The sequence below is a fragment of the Acanthochromis polyacanthus genome, chromosome 11 (genome assembly GCF_021347895.1).
Source record: "Acanthochromis polyacanthus isolate Apoly-LR-REF ecotype Palm Island chromosome 11, KAUST_Apoly_ChrSc, whole genome shotgun sequence".
Lineage (NCBI taxonomy): Eukaryota > Metazoa > Chordata > Actinopteri > Pomacentridae > Acanthochromis > Acanthochromis polyacanthus.
This window is the reverse complement of record NC_067123.1, coordinates 5,696,186-5,715,026: the sequence shown is the minus strand read 5'-3', so window position 1 is coordinate 5,715,026 and position 18,841 is coordinate 5,696,186. Positions and strand designations below refer to the sequence as shown.

Sequence of the window (18,841 nt, the reverse complement as noted above, 5' to 3'; positions counted from 1 at the left end):
TTTTAGCAGTCTTAAACAAAAGTTTGTAAATTGGCAAACATTTAAATTTCACTTGCTCCAGTCAGATTTTCTTCAGTAGATCTTTTTGCTTTTCATGTTTTTATTGATGTAACTTTTTAAAAATGATTTCATTCAATCAAATATTTTGTCTGAGAGCATTGTGGGGATTTAGCGAGCAGCAATGGGCACCATGACAGAGACTTCTGTGATGGTTAACAGCTTCTGGTCTGAGCTCTCTGGTTACAAAATATTCCAGAATCACAGGCTGGTAATGACAGGGGCAGTTAGTCTACACACATTTGCAGGAAATTATTAATGACTTTAGTTACAATAGATACAATGCGATCAAAATTAATTGCTAAGACTGTCAAATATTGTTTATCAATATGTATATCCCTAATAGGAACTTTATTCTTACATACTTAGGCTCCTACCAGAGGTCATTATGTGTCGCAGAAGTCTTTGTCATGGTGCCCGTTGCTAAGCTAAACCCCCACGATACTTTCTGCTGGCAAACTATCCATTTTTTCAAGCTAATGCTAATCTTAAATACTTTAGCATTACTGATCTATAAATGATTAATTTTAACACAAACTGTGTGAACGGGGAGTTTAGCTAGCAATGAGCACCATGACAAAGACTTCTGAGACGCTTAATGACCTCCAACCAGAGTTCATGAGTTTAAGACAAACTGGGATTGATGTATTTTCATGGCAGATGTTGTAGATCTGCCTTTGAGACCTAATTTATGTGTTTGATTTTCAGTTAAAATGCGCTTTGATTAGCTTTTTTGAGGAAGTGATTTGTGACTGAACATGTGATATTTAAGTCTTGAAATGAAAAACAAGGAATTTGAATTACAAGCATTATGTAAATTGACGCAATTACCCACATTTTATGTCAATCCAACCCGTCCAAGTGCAACTCAAACATCTTATTTAAATCAATATATTAAAATGCATGTAAGTAAGAGAGGCTCCCTGAATGACTTCCCAGAGTGCAGCGATGCTAAAGCTGATCAAGCAGAGTTTAAATCAGGGCTCTGTGAGTATAAACAGCAGAATAACTGGAGTCAGAGTGACACAGCGCAGCATTAAACGCTACCAATTGTTGGGAAACACATGTTAAAAGAAGCCAAACTACGTCTCCATCATCCATTACCGACCTAATGAGCACCAACAGCACTAATCTGCAGTTTCCAGCTGCTTTATCTACACAATCTCTTGGCATCATCTGACAGACAGTGGAATCTCCTAAAACAAGATTTATGTGTGGACTAATCCTCATGAACATTTTGCGTTAAACTGCTGCCATTTCCACCCTGAAGCAGCCGTTCATCAGCAGCAGATAGAAGAAGAAGAAGGTGAGCAGAAACATGTCAGGAGTTGCTTCAGGAGGCGCATTTCAAAAATCCCCTCAGATCTTGTACGAGCGTCTCGTGGGGTTTTGAAGTTATTGCAAAAGCAAATAATTGCTTTTCCACTTCCTCCGACAGACTGGAGGTCTGCGGGGCACCAAACACATAATTATCCATACTTGCATAGAAGTGCTATATAAAAATCAAGTCGTCTACCCCGCCATTTGACACGCTGAGCTGAGGATCTTCACAGAGTTTTCCAGAAGGCCGCCGCTCGCTGTGGTCGCCGTGCTGCTGTCTGAACGCTGCTGCTATCTTTGGAAGGTCTGGACTCTCGGCAGCTGGTTTCTGTGATGACAAAAGTCACATGAAGGCTCTCGAGGAGTTTGTTCGTCCCTGAAGCGGCTTCACGGCGTCTTATCAGATGGTTGGGTGTGATACTGGAGGTCAGAGGTCAAAGCTTCTAATTGAACTCGAGCGTCCGAGTCTTGTTCCTGCAGAGAAGATCCGTTTAGTTGTTTGTGTCGTGTTTCTTTAAAGTCCTGCTAAAAACTCATCTATGTGCATCAAAGTTACACATTTTTCATGAAAGAAAGGCCTGAAAATGGCTTAAATGTGTAACTCAACGTGATTGCTGCCTTTAGACTATGCAGATATATGGAGTTCCTGCCTCTTTTTCTACTTTCTCCCTGCAGCTCAGCACACCAGCTCACCTACAAACTCCTCTGCGCTGCACAAAGGCTGTAAAATTGGAGGAATTCAGTGATATAAAACAGTAAAAACCGGGTAAAAGTCCTCCAGTGTTGACAGTTGTGGAGACTAATCAGACTATTTTGAATAAAATATGGATAGAATTTGGATACAATGCTGGAAAATTGCACCTGTAAGGACTACACAATGTAAAATTAAGCTTTGTCACATCAGATGCATGTATTTATTTTAATAAAATGCAAATATGACAGCTACTGGGTGCATGTTTCTGACTTTACTCTGTCATGGAACAAACTGCTACCTGTGTCGAACTGCACTATTATTTTCAAAGTTTATTTATTCTGTCCTATTTTATTGTGAAATATGATCAGAGTAATTTACATATTAGGGATTAATCTCCACAAACACGACCTAAAATACTACTTCACCTGCCTATAATATACAATAAGGCCCTACAGTGTTATTAATTCTGTAAAAATCTGACTATTTTGAATATAATATGTTGGAAAACTGCACCTGCAACGAATACAAAATATTAAATTAGGCTTTTTTACGTGAGATGCATACATTTATTTTGATAAAATGCAAAATGTGTAAAGATGACAGCTACTGTGTGCATGTTTCTGACTTTTTACTGCACCTGTATCGAGGTAAAAACTGCTTCCTGCTTCTAACTGCACTGTTTTCTCCGACTCTTTGCCTGGATTTTAGCGACTGGCTGCACAGAAACATCTTCAGAAGTCCTCTCTTGGTCCACATTTGCCTCCGTTGTGCAACAGCGTGGCATTCAGCTCCACATTAAAGCTGCTCTCCACCATCCACTTGTGAAATCCCAGCTGAGGGTTTCATCACGTGGCTCGCGGTCCTTCAGAGAGCTGCACTCGTTTCTTTGACCTCATGGAAAGCCAACCAGGAGGAGAGGGGGCTCGGTGGGGCTGGGAGGGATTTCCACTCCACAACTATGTGTAGCTGAAACATGTGCAGCAGTAAACACTTCCACAAGCTGCAGTCAATAAATAGCTGCGCTGCTGATTGACTGGAGGACTCGGCGAGGTGACGGACTCCTCGGTTCCAGGAGCAGCAGATGATGAGGAGCAGCAGCGATAACAAAGACACCAGAAGCTCTTTGGTTTCTACAGAGCTGCTTGTCGGCGCTGATGCAGAGTGACACCAAACCGACTGTACGCTGCAGGAGGATAAAATTTAAATCACATGAAGCCACATCAAAGCTCAAATCAAAGCTCAGGACTTGTAAGAACAAGTTTTAAACAGTTTCAAGTCTCTGAGAGAAAGTTATCACGAGTCAGTCGCAGGTCATTAAAGTCTTTTTCATTTTAAAGTTCTTTCTAAGACTCAGTCAGCGACTTCCTTAAGTCTCTTTTCCCAAAACTTCTTCAATTTTAATGGCATCTGAAGTTTTTTTTATTTCTTTAAAGCATCAAACTCTGTACTGATGTTGGTTTTTATATACCAACTTGTTTCTGTCTTTAAATTTCTTTAAAAATCCAAATCATTTTTCTTCTACTGCCTTTGAAGCACTAGTTTACATTGGATTTTTTTTTAATTGTCTCAATGAATAAAGATTTGTATTATTACAGTGGTAGCAGTATAAAAGAAATAAATTGTAACAATTTTAACTGTAATTATAAAAAACAATTTACCGTTATTTTACAGATTTTTTTCTCCTTCTTTTGTTAAATTACATAGGATCAGAGAAAATAAGCATTAGTCTAAACTGGCAAAAAAAAAGTACACCAAAAATCTGTCTTAATTTAAAAATAAAAGTTTTTTTTTACAAGGTTTGAGCATAAAAGTAAGCTACGTTTGTTACTGCATTTAACAAGTGAAACTAAAAATAAAATAAAATTTAAAATAAATTAATTTTACAAAAAATAAAAATAAAATAAAATTTAAAATCAAATTTATTTTACAAAAAAATAAAAATTAAATTAAATTAATTTTAAAATCAAATTAATTTTACAAATAAAACACATTATCCGAAAGAATACTTAAATTTGTAAATTTTATAGATTTTCCATTTGGTAGATTGCAGATAATATCTAGTAAAATCCCATCTATCATCAGGTTTGTATATTAATGATAGGAAAATGGCAAATCATTTTTGACTATCACATCTTTTTTGTTAAATTAGATAATATCAAGTACACCAAAAATAAAATATTAATTTACATGTTTAATTAAAAACAATCGTGAAAACAGGCCAAATCTGTTCTTTCACAACATTTGACCATAAAATTAAACCATTTTGTTGCATTGAAATGAGCTTAAATTATTATTATTTTTCAGATATATCCTTTCACAGAAAAAAAACATGTAAACAAATGATTAAAACACAGTGACTCATACTTTAACTCTTATTTCACTGGTTTTTCCTGTTTTGTTGCATTACATTGATGACTTCATTCTATTTCACATCATGTTTCGACTTCTGCTTTTTATATTAGGAGCTTTACAGCGAGTTTGATGAGGGCCCTGAACAGCTTGGGTGCAGAAATACAAGTTTTTTTTTTCAGAATTATTCAATTTATTAACTTAATTATTCTTGAAAAGTGTTAGCTAAGAAAAAAGCATCAGATTTGGAATTTGTATTGGTCAACAGTAAATGCTAAATGACTCGGATCAGAAGAAAAATAGTGAATCTATTTTGACCATTCACAACTGAATTAGAGATATTTCTGATGCTTTGACTGGTCAGAGTGACGCTGATATCTTTACTGTGAAATGCAGACAGTCAACTTACCTGTTAAATGCTAAAAACAGCGAATAAAAGTTAAGAAAAACCAGCTTTGTGATGCTGAGTCTGACTTTCAGCCAGAGCATTGAGGTTTTAGGGCAGTAACACACAGTTCAGATGTTGGGTAACACGCATTTTCACTTTAGTCCCACATGAGAGTCCTGTTACCAAGTAATCAGTCATTTAGCCAAACGCCTTAAAATGTCTAAACGGGAAGAGTTCGGCCTTCGATCTGAGCCAATGTTTGACCTTCACCACACAAATCTTCACGGTTCTTCATGTTTATCTTTTTAATCAGAGTCCTGGAAACTTTCAGATCCACGTTTGACCCCAGTAGGAGCAGCTGGTGGACGAGGAGGTGGTCGAACCGTCACATTTCTGTCCTCTGATTCCCGCTTCGCCGCCAGACTTCGGTATGACGTGGTTTGGACTCGGCGTGGTGGAAAAGACCTCGACTCGCTTTTCTTTTCCACCCTCAGAATCCAGAAGTTGGCTTCGATTCCGGGCCCGAACAAAAACACGACGGAACGTTGGATGGCGACTGCGAGTTCTTCACCAACCGGAGAAACGACTGGCTTTCCCTCCGTCACTGAATCACCTGTTTGTTTTGGAAAAACGATCTGGAGGGAAGGCGAGAAGCGAATTACTGTAAGCCTTTGTGTTTCCTCACCATATGTGCACTCAGGTTTATAAAGTGTTTCTGGACGGAGGGCAATAAACGGTAAAAATAGCTCATTTGACCACAAGTTGAGGTCAGAAAACTGGTGTCGGGGGATGTTAAGTAATCGGCTAGACACGTCGCAGGAAACAGCGATGAGGTTTTATCTCCAGATTATCTGCTATCAGTTGTTTATTTTAGTCCAGGGGTGTCAAACTCATCTTAGTTCAGGACCACATTCAGCCCAGTTTGATCTCCAGTGGACCAGACCAGTAAAATCACAGCATAATAACCTATAAATACCCACAACTTCTAACGCTTCCTTTAGTGCAAAAAATACATTCTGAAAATGTTCACATTTCAGGAGTTATCTTTGTACACAACATTATGGGCAACCTGAAATTTCTTAAGAAAAATAAATTCAATTTCAACAATATTAAGCCTCAGTTTATCATTTTCACATTACAACTTACAGATCACAGTCTTTCTACAAAGGAACAAAACATTTTGTTTTGTTCCTTTGTATCTGGAACTGAATAACATACTATTTTATTTTAATTGACAAAAGTCAGACAAAAAAAGACAAAAACAACAAAAACAAGCCTAAATATTACAAAAACGAGACACAAAATGACAAAAATGAGAAACAATGTCAAAAAATGAGACAAACAACATGAAACAAAACAAAAAGAGACAAAAAAAATTGACAAAAAAGTTACAAAGTGACAAAATGGACAAACGACAAAAAATGAGACAAAAAATGACAAAAGAGCGAGAAACGAAACAACAAAAAAGTAGAATAACAACACAAGTGAGACAAAAAAAGACACAAATCGGCTCACAACAGAACGAATAAAGCAAAACTAAAAAACTACAAAAAGAAGACAAAAAACATAAGCGAGACAATAAGGAAAAAGAAAATGACAAAAACATGAGACAAACAGCAAAAGTCAGACAAAAACAACAAACAAGACAAAACATTACAAAAATTTGACAAAATGACAAAAGAACAACAAGCAATCTAGCACTTCATGATCAAAACACATTCTCAAGGTCTAGAAGTTCTTCTTCTCTCATTTTTACGTTTTATAAAGTCATCCTTCGGCCAGATTGGACCTTCTGGAGGGCCGGTTTTGGCCCACAGGCCCCATGTTTGACACCCCCGGTTCAGTCAGTTTTCGGTCTTTGTGCTCCACTAAATGGTGTTACTCCGGCCCGGCTTGAACAATTTGACCCTCACAGCGTCATCCTCCACCTCGTCTTCTTTTTACAGTCGGGCTTCCTGTCTCCCATCAATGTTCTCCTTTTTTCTCGGCCGCCGTGACGGAATCCCCGGCTCTGTTTCCTGTTTTGAAGGCCGGTCGCCTGGTTACCGGCGGGGAGGAGTCGGCCGGAGCCCAGGGAGCGTCTGCAGAGGCCTGAGGCTGGATTCAGCTGCAACGTTTACAGAAAGTCAGAGAGGAGAAGCTGCTGACACATGAGGAAGTCTGGAGACGTGATTCTGGTCTGAAAACATCCTCACAGGCACTCTTAGTGATCGCTGAAGAAAAATGAAACCGTAAATAAACAGTGAAAATCTGGCAGAGCCAGAAAAAAAAATCAGCTAAAAAAGGTGGAATACTTTGATGGTCAGAAACCACAAAAAATGTGAAAATGATACAAAAAAAACTGTGAAATAATCACATTCTAAAGCTGATTTACATTAGAAGTTTTTTGTTTTTGCAGTCAACATGTAAATTATTATATTTTTCAGATTTCTGGAATTTAACAAAAACAGGGAAAATCTGTTATACATGCATACATGCATACATACATACATGTAAATTAACACCTTTATCCCCTTTGATTTTACTACATATGCTTCAATTTAACAAAACAAGAAAAATAGTCAAAAAATGTTTGACATACTTTTCAGTCTTTGTTATAGATTTTCTCTTTCAAACACTAGCCAAAAAAATTAAACAATGGTCATTTTAGCTGATTTAAATACAGTAAATGTACAGTCGCACATTGTAAAAGAACAAATTAGTATTTGTAAAAACACAGATTTTTGTGTGGACATTAGGATTTATTTTATTCTGGATCTGTTCCTGGCTGAGGACTGGTTTCAGATTGTGTTGGACTTTCTTTTAGCAGTAGTTTAGGTTTGGTTTTAGTCCCAATACTGTACTGCTTTTGACTTTTTAGGACTGGTTTACGACCATTTCTAAAAAAAGGTTTCAGTTTTGGTTTGTGACTGATTCCAGACTGTGTTCTGACTGGTTCTGAAATTTCTTTCAGACTGGTTTAAGTTTGATTTTAGTCCTAGTTTCAGACCTTTTTAGGACTGGTTTCACACTTTCTTGGCAGGTCTTTTTTTAACCCAAAAGAACACCAAATCTACCATCAAGCATGGTGGTGGCAGTATCATGCTCTGTGGAAGTGGAGCTTTACACAAAGTAAATGGAATAATGAAGGAGGAGGATTAGTGCTTTGGACTGGTTCTGGGCTTTCTTGGGACTGGTTTATGTGTGGTTTCAGTCTTGGTTTTGGATGTGATTTAAAGTTGGTTTAGGATTTATTTTCCTCTGGATCTGGTCCTGGATGAGGACTGGTTTCAGATGGACCTGGGCGGGCCTGGGGCATTTTTTAGGACTAGTTTAGGCTTGGTTTTGTCCTGATATTGTACTGTTTTTTGACTTTGTTTGGACTGATTTAGGACTGTTTCTACAGCTGATTTCAGTTTTGGTTTTGGACTGGTTTCAGACTGCATTCTGAGCATTTTTGGTTTAGGTTTGATTTAGGTCCTGGTTTAGACCATTTAAGGACTGGTTTAGGATTGTTTCTAAAACATTTTTTGGACTGGTTTAGATCTGATTTTGGTCCTGGTTTTATACCTTTTAAGGACTGATTTAGTCCCCAAGAACATCAAACCTACCATCAAGCATGGTGGTGGCAGTATCATGCTCTGTGGAGCTGGAGCTTTAAGTAAATGGAATAATGGAGGAGGAGGTTACCTCCACATTCTTCAGGAAAACCTAAAACCATCAGCAGAAGGTTGATCTTGGACATAATTGGATGTTTCAACCAGACAATGAGCCCAAACACCCACCAGACGTGGTAAAGAAATGGTTCTATCAGACTAGAATGAAGGTTCTGGACTGGTCTCCATAAAATCCTGACTTAATCCCATGTAGAACCTGTGGACTGATGAAGAAATACGTCAATAAATTTAGCTGAGCAGCACCAATTCTGTCCAGAGGAGTCAAAGAAAAACCAGAAGCTTGTAGACGGAAACCAGAAGAATCAAACTGAGGTGAAAATGGCCAAAAGGATATTTAACCAAGTATTAGTATTTCTGTATGTATATTTATGACCCAGCAGATTTGATCTTATTTCCAGAAGACCTTCAATAAAATCAACCAAAATGTGTGACAAAGATGCATTTTTTTCTGTCCATCACTGGCTAGTGGGTACAATGAAAAAGTTGTAGCTAAAAAGTCACAAGAAGGAGATTGTGTTTGCTTCTATTTGGGTGTTTCAACAGCTGATATTGCGAATTCAATGTTCTTTGTATCTGGATATAAAATTAAACGTTGGAGATGTTTTCCCAGTTGGGTTCCTGGAAGGAGGAGAAGCCTTCATCCAAACTCTTCTCCCCCATCGAGCCAGTCAGGGAATATCATTAAGGGTAACTTTATCTCTGCTGGTTGCCGTTTCTTAATTCAAACAGGGTGCTGTGGAATTTTATAACAAGCCCAGTCAGAGGGAATATGGCTGCAGAAGCCACTTAGCCGCTTAGTAACTAGATAGCATAATGGCATAATGGCAGGTCTGCCCCCTCCACTATATAAAACAGCAGCAAAAATGTGAAAAAATATACACTAATTTGACAAATGTTCCATGCATCTGAAATTTCTGCAGCGTAAGTGTTTTGTATTCCACTTATGGGCAGGATAAAATCGAGTTTAGTCAAGAAGTGTTTTGCAAAAACACTGGAGGGCTTCAAATTAAGTTATGGAGTCATTTTTTTATGATACGAGACAATTTGTTGTACAAGAGACGAAACATTATATTATTAGCTTCCATTCTGACAACATAGCAGCTCTGTTGTCGTGTTCCTGCTCTCATGCTGCCGACATGCTGGACCTGCTGCAGCTCGACTAATGACGCACACTTTACACAACTAAATCTAAACACTCTCCTTCTAGTCAGTTTTACAATATAGTTTTGTTAGAAAACACAAATATTAAGTTGACCTCCACTCTCCAAGAGTTAAATGAATAATGCTCAATCTAAATATGGAGTTCTGTGGTCAGATGCAACAAAAACTGAGCAGAAATAGGTCTTGAGGAGAGAAGGTGACCCCAAGAACACCAAACCTACCATCCAGCATGGTGGTGGCAGTATCATACTCTGAGGCTTTCTAGAAGTGCTTTTGAACTGGTTTCAGACTGTATGTTGGGCTGGTTTTGGACTGGTTTCAGACAGAATGTTGGACTGGTTTTGGACTGGTTTCAGACTGAATGTTGGACTGGTTTCAGACTGTATGTTGGGCTAGTTTTGGACTGGTTTCAGACTGAATGTTGGACTGGTTTCGGACTGTATGTTGGGCTGGTTTTGGACTGGTTTCAGACTGAATGTTGGGCTGGTTTTGGACTGGTTTCAGACTGAATGTTGGACTGGTTTCGGACTGTATGTTGGGCTGGTTTTGGACTGGTTTCAGACTGTATGTTGGGCTGGTTTTGGACTGGTTTCAGACTGAATGTTGGACTGGTTTTGGACTGGTTTCAGACTGAATGTTGGACTGGTTTCAGACTGTATGTTGGGCTAGTTTTGGACTGGTTTCAGACTGAATGTTGGACTGGTTTCGGACTGTATGTTGGGCTGGTTTTGGACTGGTTTCAGACTGAATGTTGGGCTGGTTTTGGACTGGTTTCAGACTGAATGTTGGACTGGTTTCGGACTGTATGTTGGGCTGGTTTTGGACTGGTTTCAGACTGTATGTTGGGCTGGTTTTGGACTGGTTTCAGACAGAATGTTGGACTGGTTTTGGACTGGTTTCAGACTGAATGTTGGACTGGTTTCAGACTGTATGTTGGGCTGGTTTTGGACTGGTTTCAGACTGAATGTTGGACTGGTTTCGGACTGTATGTTGGGCTGGTTTTGGACTGGTTTCAGACTGAATGTTGGGCTGGTTTTGGACTGGTTTCAGACTGAATGTTGGACTGGTTTCAGACTGTATGTTGGGCTGGTTTTGGACTGGTTTCAGACTGTATGTTGGGCTGGTTTTGGACTGGTTTCAGACTGAATGTTGGGCTGGTTTTGGACTGGTTTCAGACTGAATGTTGGGCTGGTTTTGGACTGGTTTCAGACTGAATGTTGGGCTGGTTTTGGACTGGTTTCAGACTGAATGTTGGACTGGTTTCAGACTGAATGTTGGACTGGTTTCAGACTGAATGTTGGGCTGGTTTTGGACTGGTTTCAGACTGAATGTTGGACTGGTTTCGGACTGTATGTTGGGCTGGTTTTGGACTGGTTTTAGACTGTATGTTGGACTGGTTTCAGACTGTATGTTGGGCTGGTTTTGGACTGGTTTCAGACTGTATGTTGGGCTGGTTTTGGACTGGTTTCAGACTGAATGTTGGGCTGGTTTTGGACTGGTTTCAGACTGAATGTTGGACTGGTTTCAGACTGTATGTTGGGCTGGTTTTGGACTGGTTTCAGACTGTATGTTGGGCTGGTTTTGGACTGGTTTCAGACTGAATGTTGGGCTGGTTTTGGACTGGTTTCAGACTGAATGTTGGGCTGGTTTTGGACTGGTTTCAGACTGAATGTTGGGCTGGTTTTGGACTGGTTTCAGACTGAATGTTGGGCTGGTTTTGGACTGGTTTCAGACTGAATGTTGGACTGGTTTCAGACTGAATGTTGGACTGGTTTCAGACTGAATGTTGGGCTGGTTTTGGACTGGTTTCAGACTGAATGTTGGACTGGTTTCGGACTGTATGTTGGGCTGGTTTTGGACTGGTTTTAGACTGTATGTTGGACTGGTTTCAGACTGTATGTTGGGCTGGTTTTGGACTGGTTTCAGACTGTATGTTGGGCTGGTTTTGGACTGGTTTCAGACTGAATGTTGGGCTGGTTTTGGACTGGTTTCAGACTGAATGTTGGGCTGGTTTTGGACTGGTTTCAGACTGAATGTTGGGCTGGTTTTGGACTGGTTTCAGACTGAATGTTGGACTGGTTTCAGACTGAATGTTGGACTGGTTTCAGACTGAATGTTGGGCTGGTTTTGGACTGGTTTCAGACTGAATGTTGGACTGGTTTCGGACTGTATGTTGGGCTGGTTTTGGACTGGTTTTAGACTGTATGTTGGACTGGTTTCAGACTGTATGTTGGGCTGGTTTTGGACTGGTTTCAGACTGTATGTTGGGCTGGTTTTGGACTGGTTTCAGACTGAATGTTGGGCTGGTTTTGGACTGGTTTCAGACTGAATGTTGGGCTGGTTTTGGACTGGTTTCAGACTGAATGTTGGACTGGTTTCAGACTGAATGTTGGACTGGTTTCAGACAGAATGTTGGACTGGTTTCAGACAGAATGTTGGACTGGTTTTGGACTGGTTTCAGACTGAATGTTGGACTGGTTTCAGACTGTATGTTGGGCTAGTTTTGGACTGGTTTCAGACTGAATGTTGGACTGGCTTTAGACTGTATGTTGGACTGGTTTCAGACTGTATGTTGGGCTGGTTTTGGACTGGTTTCAGACTGAATGTTGGGCTGGTTTTGGACTGGTTTCAGACTGAATGTTGGACTGGTTTCGGACTGTATGTTGGGCTGGTTTTGGACTGGTTTCAGACTGTATGTTGGGCTGGTTTTGGACTGGTTTCAGACTGAATGTTGGGCTGGTTTTGGACTGGTTTCAGACTGAATGTTGGACTGGTTTCGGACTGTATGTTGGGCTGGTTTTGGACTGGTTTTAGACTGTATGTTGGACTGGTTTCAGACTGTATGTTGGGCTGGTTTTGGACTGGTTTCAGACTGTATGTTGGGCTGGTTTTGGACTGATTTCAGACTGAATGTTGGGCTGGTTTTGGACTGGTTTCAGACTGAATGTTGGACTGGTTTCAGACTGAATGTTGGGCTGGTTTTGGACTGGTTTCAGACTGAATGTTGGACTGGTTTTGGACTGTATGTTGGGCTGGTTTTGGACTGGTTTTAGACTGTATGTTGGACTGGTTTCAGACAGAATGTTGGACTGGTTTTGGACTGGTTTCAGACAGAATGTTGGACTGGTTTTGGACGGCTTTCAGAGAGAATGTTGGACTGGTTTTGGACTTTCTTGGGACTGGTTTATGTTTTGTTTCAGTCCTGGTTTTAGACAATTTAAGGACTGGTTTAGGACTGGTTTCAGACGGTCTTCGGTGGGCCTTTTTCTTAACCCTAAGAACACCAGATGTATCACCACTATTCCTTTTACACAAAGTAAATGTAATCATAAAGAAGAAGGATCACCTCCACATTCTTCAGGAAAACCTAAAGCTATCAGCAGAAGGTTGATCTTGGACACAGTGGGACGTTTCAACGAGACAATGAACCCAAACACACATCAGACGTGGTAAAGAAATGGTTCTAGATAAAAGGCCTTTAACCACAAGAACACCAAACCTACCATTAAGCATGGTGGTGGCGGTATCATGCTCTGTTCTGTTGCCACTTGGGGGTTCCAACAAGTCAATGACCCCAAGCACACTTCAAAAGTTATAAAGAAATGGCTAAATCAAGTTGAAATGAAGGTTTTTGACCTTCCCTCTCTATGTGTTCAATGAAAAACACTTAACGTTTGAACATATACAGGTCTGAATGAAGAGTTACAAGAGAGTTTGAAGTTCATGAATCCTACTGGAAATGTTTAGTTGTAGTTATTGCAGTGCTAAAAGCAGATTTATCATACTTCTGTCATCCACAGATATGTAATCTTAGATTAGCTTCCTCAACAAATACATGGTCAAATCTAATATTTTCATTTCATTGTTGAATTTGGCTCTCTTTCTTGACTTCTAAGCCCTTTTAGTTTGAAAATCTGATGATGCTTTAGGTCTCATTTAAATGAGATAAATGCATCATTCTTAGTGACATGATTTGTGTCATCAGTATTTTTTCTTCATATTCAGATATTACTGTGATGAAATTCTTGCTTTCTTTCTTTTCTGTGACCAAATTTCTCATCTTTAAAAGATGCTGTTACAGATACATCGACATCAGTGCGTTTGTTGACTTTATTAACTATTTTTGGTAACAGTTTGCCAACTTATCCCACGTCAAAGCGTCCTAGAGTACCAGCAAGATAAAAGAAAAGTGCTATACAGGTGCAGATCTTGTACTGTTTTACCATAATGTAGAAAAAAATGCTTGTGATGGTTGAGAAATGTTGAGTTTTACTAACAGAGAAACACCAACTCCATTGTTTACAACACTTTCCAACTATGCAGCACATGCAGCAGAGTGGTCCACTGGTGTCTTTGTGGTGAACTAGTTTGTAAAATAAATGGCTGTAAAGTTGGTGTGCAATGACCCCATCACTGTCACTTTTCAAAATAATGCAAGCATGTACTTAGACTGCTTGTATGTATAATTCTAATACAAATATGAGTAAATAATGTATTTAAAGTAGTATATAATCTGTCGTGTGGAATGGTCTGCTGCACCTCAAACTGAGCTTTTCATCAACACAACACAGATATTAAATATTAAACAACGAAGCTTAAGGGTGGTAGCCATTTTTAGCTAATTGTAGATGTTTATTTTCCTCTTATGACTCCCAGTTCATGTATTTTGTTGAGTATTTCACTATGGTGAATTTCTGAGTGTATTTATGATAATTGAAGCTGCAGTATTTTAATTTAGTTGCAGCTTCATGCTCTATAATAGAACTGTACTAATCTGCATCGTCTATGTAATAAAACAAATTAAAAAATCAAGCAAACTAGCTCATATTTTGAACAAAAATAAGTCATGTTCTATGAAAAGCACTTTAGTCCTCTCTGGACGTCTTGCATGTAAAGCACTCAGCCTCTTCAGTCTGACTTTCATATAAAAACTTATTTATAAACCAGTAAGTTACTCAGGAACCAAATCTCGGCCTTCAGATAGACGTCAGCTCATAAATACTCTGCAGATGCTGTTATTTTGTTTTTTATATCAACCCTGTGGTGATGTGAGCGGCTTGAGATCAGCTGAGCAGTTTAATGTTCAATTAAACATCCAGAAGAGTCATTCAGGCTTAAATTATGGAACAAAGAGCTTGATATTGCATTTAAATTTGAATCAAAGTTACAGCCAATGCACTCTAAACGTCTGTTTAAATCGCCGTGAAATGTTTGTATTGTCAAGTCCAACTCAAAAATCTAATTCTCCTGTTAGCTTTCCCCTCATAAAAACCAGACCCAGACTGATGTTAACATCGAACTATGCTGTTCCATCGAGAAGCCATAAATTAATACAAGAAATGTGCATGAAAGGAGACCAAGTGCTCCCCATTAGCGCACTAAATCATTAGTCACATGAACACGATTCGCTCCATCAGAGCTCCTCGTGCTGCACATTAACTCAGAATCATGACTGGACGCACAAACATTCAAACAAAACCTGTGGCTCTTCTTTCTGTCTCTCCCCGCTGTGGATGTGCAGCTCGAGTCGAGATGAAAGCAGTTTTCTGAACATGTCGAAGCCATCGGACCATCACATTCATCACCGGGTCGCCCTCCAAACACAAACTACTTCCTGCTCTGCGGGGAGAAATTGATAACACATTGTCTGTTTGCTGCCTTAGATTACACCCTGAAACGCATCTTTATTCTCACAGTATACATACAATCTGCCTGCATTTAAAATCTGTAATTACTGCAAGGTTGGACTGGTTGCTTACTTCCCTGCAGGCAGACGTCACTCAGACATTTTCATTTAAAGATGGTTAGTTATCAATCTGGCAGCAAAGGTGCCACAAAAAATATGATTAAAAAAAAACAACAGAAGGTTTAAAAACTGGAGAAAAAAATTTAATTAACAGCAGTTAAAGTAAAACAAGAATATTTTGCGGTTTTTAACAGAAAAAAACGGGCTTTTATGGGTGAAATTTGTGAAAGAATGAATTACCTTTTACAAAAATACAGTGTGATGTGGACATTCTGCAGTGTTTTTGCTTACTTTTTTTAATATTGACATTTAAATTAATACTTTTTTCCTGTGATTTCACTCGATGCTACCTGAAACAGAGAAAAAGTGCAAAATAATTTATACATTTTTTAAAAACATTTTTGAATCCTTATATGCATATTTTTTCTTTAAAAAAAGGAAAACATCTGTAAAATATATAAAATTATTGTAATTTAAAAAAAAACATTCGAGCTGATCTAAGTACAAGAAAACAGTCAAATATTATTTGAAAAAAATATAATTTTTATGTGGACATGAAGGGCACTTTGGGCTGTATTTGTTTGTTTTTGTTTTTTAGTCAAACTGTAATAAATACTTTCTCCTGTAATTTCACTTGATACCATCTGAAAAGTAGGAGAAAAGTGTAAAATAACGTGTTGAAAAATATTTAGTATTTTTTAATCCTAATATGTTTTTTTAATATCTGTAAAATACAAGTAATTTTTTATTTTCCTAATTAAAAAACAAATGTCTTAGCTGATTTAAGTACAACAAAACAAACAAAAATGGCGTGAAAGAACAAATTTGAAAAGTTGACAAATTTTTGATGTGAGCATAAAGTATTTTTTAAATTTTAAACTATTCATTTTTTTCCTGTGATTTTAGTATATGCTATCTGTATTTTAGCAAAGCAGAGAAAACGTGTGAAATAAAATTTAAAAAAAATATTTACCATTTTAATCTTTAATAGTAAAAGAAAAAAAATAATATTTTGCTGACTTGAATACAGAATTTTTTTCGGTGACTTTACTAGATATAATATAGAACAATAATTTTAAAAAAAAAGAAAATACAGGTAAAAGTTTAAAAATGTTTTTTAAACATAAAATAATATATATATTTTACAGTGTGGCCTGGATGTTTGAATCACTGAAATACAAAACAATGATTTTGCTGGTTTTAAAAATGTATAAACACATTGCTCAGTCACAAAGTGTGAAAATATCAGAGGAATAATTCAGATTTTCTTATTTAAGGAGTCAATTTATGGGAATTAGGAGGGAGAAAAAAATCCTAACTTTAATTTCTATATTTCTAAATGAACAACATTAAAGTGTGCCAGTTTAGTGACACTCATTTAGGTGTTTAACGTTTAATATCCATTAATAAGACGTATTACTGCTGACAAACACACATCAGGGGGCTCTAATATGTATATTTTTGATTATAACAGTTTCAACAATAGTGGTATTTATATTCATAAACTTGGAGCAGATTCTCTAAAAACTCAACAATTCAGTTTACATTCGACTCAAATCCTGCTTTACTTCAACTATTTATTCTGTGTCTCCATCTAGTGGCCAAAGGACAAACTGCACCATCCAACAAATTAATACTGGGAACTTTCTGGCATCAATCTTCTCTTTTATTACTCATTAATCAATAACATTTTTTATAAATAACAGACAGACTGTTAGAAATCACAGTGTACGACATGGAAAGCAAAGTTCACAGGAAACAGAAAAGTTAACACGACAACACAGACTTAGACAGAAAACAGAGCAATCACCACATTCAAATTCTCCCCCAGACACCGATATCCACTGGTTTTTCTTCTCTTAGTGTAGCTACATTTTTCAGTTCGGTTGCCACAATTTAAATAATACAACAGAAGAAATGTTTAGGAATGATCGGCCTGAGTTTAACTCAACTATGATTTGGAAAAAACAGACAACCTGACTAGTAAACATAGCTAAACTACGCTCTGGTCTCTCATCTGTACATCTACAAAGATCAGTTTTATTCCTTCTCTTTTCTTCAAACACACTAAACACCAAGACAGAGTGAATGATAAAACTCATTCCTCCTTAAAAATGTCAAAAAGAGGAACAAAGAAGTCATATTGTCAACAAAGGCCTAAAAATACTCAGTCGTCAGTGTTTCTGGATCCTCGTTTGGACTTTTCCAGCCAAGTTTTTCAAGACAAAGTAGCAGGTTTCATGTTCAAAAAACTAAACGCCAACCAAAACCTGTGATTGTTTGACATCAGATGCTTTCACGCATTAACACACATCGTAATGAGGCACAAAGCGAAGCGGCCGCGTCCTGAAACGAGGAGCGACGGTCACCGACAGACATCATGAAGGTAGAACTATGCAGGATAGTCAAGGCCAAATACGCAAACATTTAACGCCGCTATGAAGTTCTGGTTTTCACACCAGACAGACGCTGGACTGATTGGAAATGCAGAGGATGTACAACAGCAGAGACTGACTGTGAAGCCAGCAGTTTGAAAGTCGTGTTTTTTTGGTTAATGCACGTTTGTACACAGTGAGGTTCACGTGGACAGCCAGAGCGATCAAAGCTGCATGTAAAGGCTTTTATTTACAGTAACGCAGGGAAAAATCTTTTTTGTTTTAAATCCCTTACAGCAAGTCAACACTGTTCAATACCTGTAAGAAAAAAATAAAAAAAAAAGTCCAAACACCACTTAGAAAAACATCCACAGAAATGCATCCAACCGGTATAAAATGACGCTTGAAGCCGTTTAAATGCTTTAAAACAAAAGAAGGCAGATCGACCCTCTTCCACAAAACGGGGTCGAGTGTTCAGGCCTTCCAACTGCAGCCACGTCGGCCGTTTTCAATAAATCCATGCATGTGCAGTTTGTTTTTATTATGTGCTCCGTATTTTCAAGTAATCTTAGTGACAAAAACCCGTGTTTTTGATTGTTCCAGTGGTTCCATCGACCTGTTCAACACTGAGCGTCAGTGAGTAGAAAAAGTGCTGCAAATAGAAACGTCAGAGAAGCGCTGAGCTGCTAAACAAACTGAAGTGATCCCGGTTTGGCTCACGAGGACAGTTTGGAGTAGCTCGGCGGGGAAAACTTGCGCTTCAGGTATTTGATTATGTAGAGAGGAAGACAGCTGACCAGCGTGATGGCGGAAACCTTCCACAGGAAAGGCCAAGTTGTGATGAAAGACAAATCTGGGAGGAAAAAAAGAACGGCATACGCGTTAATATACTGGCACGAATGGATGGAGATGCAAGTAGAGGAGTCCCGAACCGATACGAATCATTTAACATGTAGTATGAGCTGATAAGTCCCAATCTGACAACATTTTTATAGATAATATACATTTGAAGAACATTAAAGTTAGTAAAACCAAGATGCTCCTCAGTATTCTCTAAGTGGCCAGGCACCTTGTTGTACTAGAGGGTAAATGTAG

At 38.3% G+C, this 18,841-nt stretch overlaps 1 protein-coding gene across 2 annotated transcripts in view; it reads right to left on the bottom strand.

Moving 5' to 3' along the window:
• Window positions 1-17,015: 17,015 nt before the first annotated feature.
• The window catches only part of atp9b (ATPase phospholipid transporting 9B), an 88,593-nt gene continuing 86,767 nt past the window's right edge, over window positions 17,016-18,841 (bottom strand). For both annotated transcript variants that reach the window (XM_022207842.2, XM_022207844.2), the window contains one exon: window positions 17,016-18,599. In XM_022207842.2, coding sequence (XP_022063534.2) covers window positions 18,463-18,599 — 137 coding nt within the window. In that variant the 3' untranslated portion in view covers window positions 17,016-18,462. The remainder of the gene's footprint in view (window positions 18,600-18,841) is intronic.